The sequence below is a fragment of the Electrona antarctica genome (assembly GCF_951216825.1).
Source record: "Electrona antarctica genome assembly, chromosome: 14".
NCBI classification, from domain to species: Eukaryota; Metazoa; Chordata; class Actinopteri; order Myctophiformes; family Myctophidae; genus Electrona; species Electrona antarctica.
In genome coordinates, this window is record NC_136795.1 from 41,151,005 (window position 1) to 41,154,886 (window position 3,882).

The 3,882-nt window shown below is 44.6% G+C and overlaps 1 protein-coding gene across 1 annotated transcript in view; it reads left to right on the top strand.

The window, feature by feature from the left end:
- The window catches only part of hs3st4 (heparan sulfate (glucosamine) 3-O-sulfotransferase 4), a 147,831-nt gene extending 144,492 nt beyond the window's left edge, over positions 1-3,339 (top strand). Inside the window, exon 2 of the mRNA XM_079520449.1 lies at positions 1,666-3,339. Coding sequence (XP_079376575.1) covers positions 1,666-2,311 — 646 coding nt within the window. The 3' untranslated portion in view covers positions 2,312-3,339. The remainder of the gene's footprint in view (positions 1-1,665) is intronic.
- Positions 3,340-3,882: the final 543 nt, after the last annotated feature.

A 3,882-nucleotide genomic window follows, 5' to 3' on the forward strand; every position in this document is an offset into this window, starting at 1 on the left:
ATGTAATAACACAATGCTTTATTTTGTCAATATAAAAATGGTAACCGTCGAAATATAAGACGTATGAATGATAACTTACCTCTAGCACTGATTGATTCCACCAGCTCTTTCTCGGAGAAAACGTGACTGTAATATTTGTGACCATGGAGAAAGGCGTTCCCGCCAACCCCATACTGACAGGACGCGGTTCCACAGACGGGGACATTTCTAAGCTATACAGTTAATGATCACACAATGACACTCAATGATTACACTAGTGTTCCCTTCATTGAACAGCCTCTAACCTTAAACATTGGACAGAGAGGAAAGAGAAAGTGCCATGCTGCTCACAAGGCATGCATGTGAATGCTGAGGAATGAGACTCACACACACACACACACACACACACACACACACACACACACACACACACACACACACACACACACACACACAGCAGAGCGCAGTGGAGCCTCGCACGCATAATAAATGTATGACAAAACAATACCCCGGGCGCCACAGTATTAATGATATGCAGCGAACTCATTATTAATGTTCCAAAACAGCTCCTGGAGTAACACAGATGGAGTCAATTAAGCAATGAGCATACTTGTTCGCCTGCCATTTTATCTCCCTTTCTTTTATCTCTCACATATTGCTCCATGGATGTAATTAGCTGTACATTCTTCCTCAGAACATGACGTCCAGTGATGATAACGCTCATTTTCACTTGTACTTTCAAATAATGTTGTGTTTGATAAACGTCATGAATTTGCTTGCACAGTGTAATGTGCGTCACATTAGGGCATAGTAGTGGCGGCCATTTTGTGGTTCAACAGATAGACAACCCTTTTTTTTTCATAGATATTTCCGGAAATATTTATGTAAATTATTTCCAGCTTGGAACCAAGCCACCCCGGCACCTGGTGAATCATGATCCTAAAACATTTCATTCCGTGTCCAAAAATATGTGAAAACAGCAATAAAAATATGGTATTTTTTGCGACCGTAGGTCACATTTACTATGAAAACCTGCATCTCCCGTCCGTCAGTTAGTTAGTCACGCCTCAACGCCTCCATATATGGTCACGCCTCGTGACATCACGCCTATATGGTCACGCCTCCATATATGGTCACGGCTCGTGTGTGTGTGTGTGTGTGTGTGTGTGTGTGTGTGTGTGTGTGTGTGTGTGTGTGTGTGTGTGTGTGTGTGTGTGTGTGTGTGTGTGTGTGTGTGTGTGTGTGTGTGTGTGTGTGTGTGTGTGTGTGTGTGTGTGTGTGTGTGTGCGCGCAAAATCCCTATGGGAACATTTTTGGGTTGACCCGATCACGTGATCGGAAATCGGGGCCGATCACATCATTTTCAAATGATCGAAATTGGATCGGGATACCATACCATGATATTAGACTGGACATTGTCTGTGATTTTGGATATTGTACTATTGTGATGTGTTCTATAAAAAATATAAATATTGGATCGGGAAAAATTCGGTATCGGCAGATATCAAGTGATCGGAATTGGATCGGGAGCAAAAAAAAAAAAACGTGATTGGGACATCCGTAGAAATAATAATAGGTTTTATATATGTGGCACCACAAAATGGCCACCACTGCGATGCCCTTCTGTTGTTGAATGTCACATTGGTCCTGAACTAACTGTCTGTCTGTCTGTCTCTGTATCCTCAGAGACCTGATGCCTTCCACGCTGGAGGGCCAGATCACCATGGAGAAGACGCCCAGCTACTTTGTGACCAACCACGCCCCAAAGCGCATCCACACCATGGCCAGGGACATCAAGCTCATCATCGTGGTGCGCAACCCAGTCACGAGGGCCATCTCAGATTACACGCAGACGTTGTCCAAGAAACCCGAGATTCCGACCTTTGAGGTGTTGGCGTTTAAGAACCGGACGCTCGGTCTCATCGACGCCTCGTGGAGCGCCCTGCGCATCGGAATATACGCCCTGCACCTCGAGAGCTGGATGCAGTACTTCCCCCTGGCTCAGATGCACTTTGTTAGCGGGGAGAGGCTTATCGTCGATCCGGCGGGGGAGATGGCCAAAGTGCAGGATTTCCTGGGACTGAAGCGGATTGTCACGGATAAACATTTTTACTTCAACAAAACGAAAGGGTTCCCGTGTCTGAAGAAGCCAGAGGACAGCAGCACCCCGCGGTGCCTGGGCAAGTCGAAAGGGAGAACTCATCCCAAAATCGACCCCGACGTGATTCGCCGACTGCACAAGTTCTACAAGCCCTTTAACATGATGTTCTACCAGATGACTGGCCAGAACTTTGAGTGGGAGCTGCAGGGGGAAGGTGGAGAACCCCGTTAGCTCTCAGGACTAGCAGACAGGTGATTCAGTGGGAGCTGGGGGAAGGTGGAGGACCTGTATAGCTCTCAGGACTAGCAGACTGAGAGCTGGGAGAAAGGTGGACAGTCCCGTAGCTCTCAGGACTAGCAGACAGAGAGCTGGGAGAAAGGTGGACAGTCCCGTAGCTCTCAGGACTAGCAGACAAGTGATTCAGGCACATATAGCACAGCCACACCACCAGCCTTCTCAATAAAACAACAAACTATCGTTTGGCATCTGCATCTTCAGAGAGACTGCTTGAGCACGTCAATCAATCATGACTATGTCTTTGCAATGTCTGTATACCCATCGGCAAGAGTTTACTGACATATGCTTTTTTTGTTCTCTCCCCCTCAATACTAATGTTGTTGGTGGCAAAACATTATTGTATATATTATACATAAAATATATTTATATTTGTGAAGAGGAGATGATTTATTCATTTTGTTTTTAAAGCAAAAGAGCTGATCTTAAAAAAAGGAAATCCTGTTGACTATGGCAATGCATGCGATGATTTAAGTGTCCTTACCTCGTGAGCCCTAAGGGCAAACTATCTGCCTGTTTTTCCCCTCCCTTTACTTTCCTTGCAGTCTGTTGCCCTCACACCCACTCACCAGCATACAGTTTATTACAGTAGAGAAAGACATTCTATTCAAATGGCAATGGAGGCCAAGAAGTGCTATGGATTATTTCTTTTGAAACTGTCCCGCTGTTGTAGAGAAAAGAAAATGAAAGGAAATTGGTAGACAAATAGTACAATAATCCCTTGACATGCACTCATCTTTTTTTCAGTTGTCAGTGTTTGTATTGTATGTGGAGACAATCCTTCTGTTTTTTTTTTCCATCATCCCAGTTTGACCAAAGTGTTCATTTCCTTGGTGTCGATATCTCTGTGGCCCGCACTCAGTAATTGCACACACATTCAATAGCAAAATAGATGTTTGGCGCCTGCCATTCACGTTCAATACTTGGTTTTGGAAATTGGCTGCATAGTTCAGGGGTTCTCAACGTTTTTGGCCGGGGACCCCCGAAAATGCTTTGGCAACGTCCCGACCCCCCCGCCCCGCCCCCTCCCGACCCCCAATATAAATTGACTGCTACAATAACCTTAAACCATTTTGGGCGGGAACCCCTTTTGGTGTTTTAAGCATTGTTATAATTTAGCTATTGAAAAATAGCAGATCTACAAGCTCTTGTAGGTCTGCTATTTTTGAAAAATCGTGAAAATAAAACTTTTTTTTTTTTTTTTTGAAAATATTTTGGGGACCCCCCAAAATAATTTGGCGACCCCCCGAGGGGTCGCGACCCACGGGTTGAGAACCCCTGGCATAGTTGACTGCGTTTTAGCGTCCTCATAGACCAGGCACTCTGTAGTACGTGGTGTAGTATCAATGACTTTAACATAATGACATATAATTTGTTAATTGCAAATATCAAGAGGATTGTTGTATGCTTTCAATCATGTTACACCCTGAACGTCAACCATTTTTCATGCCAAAACATGCTTGATAGACCAGAAAAGATAAATCTGACGGTTCTCTACAGTCTACAGA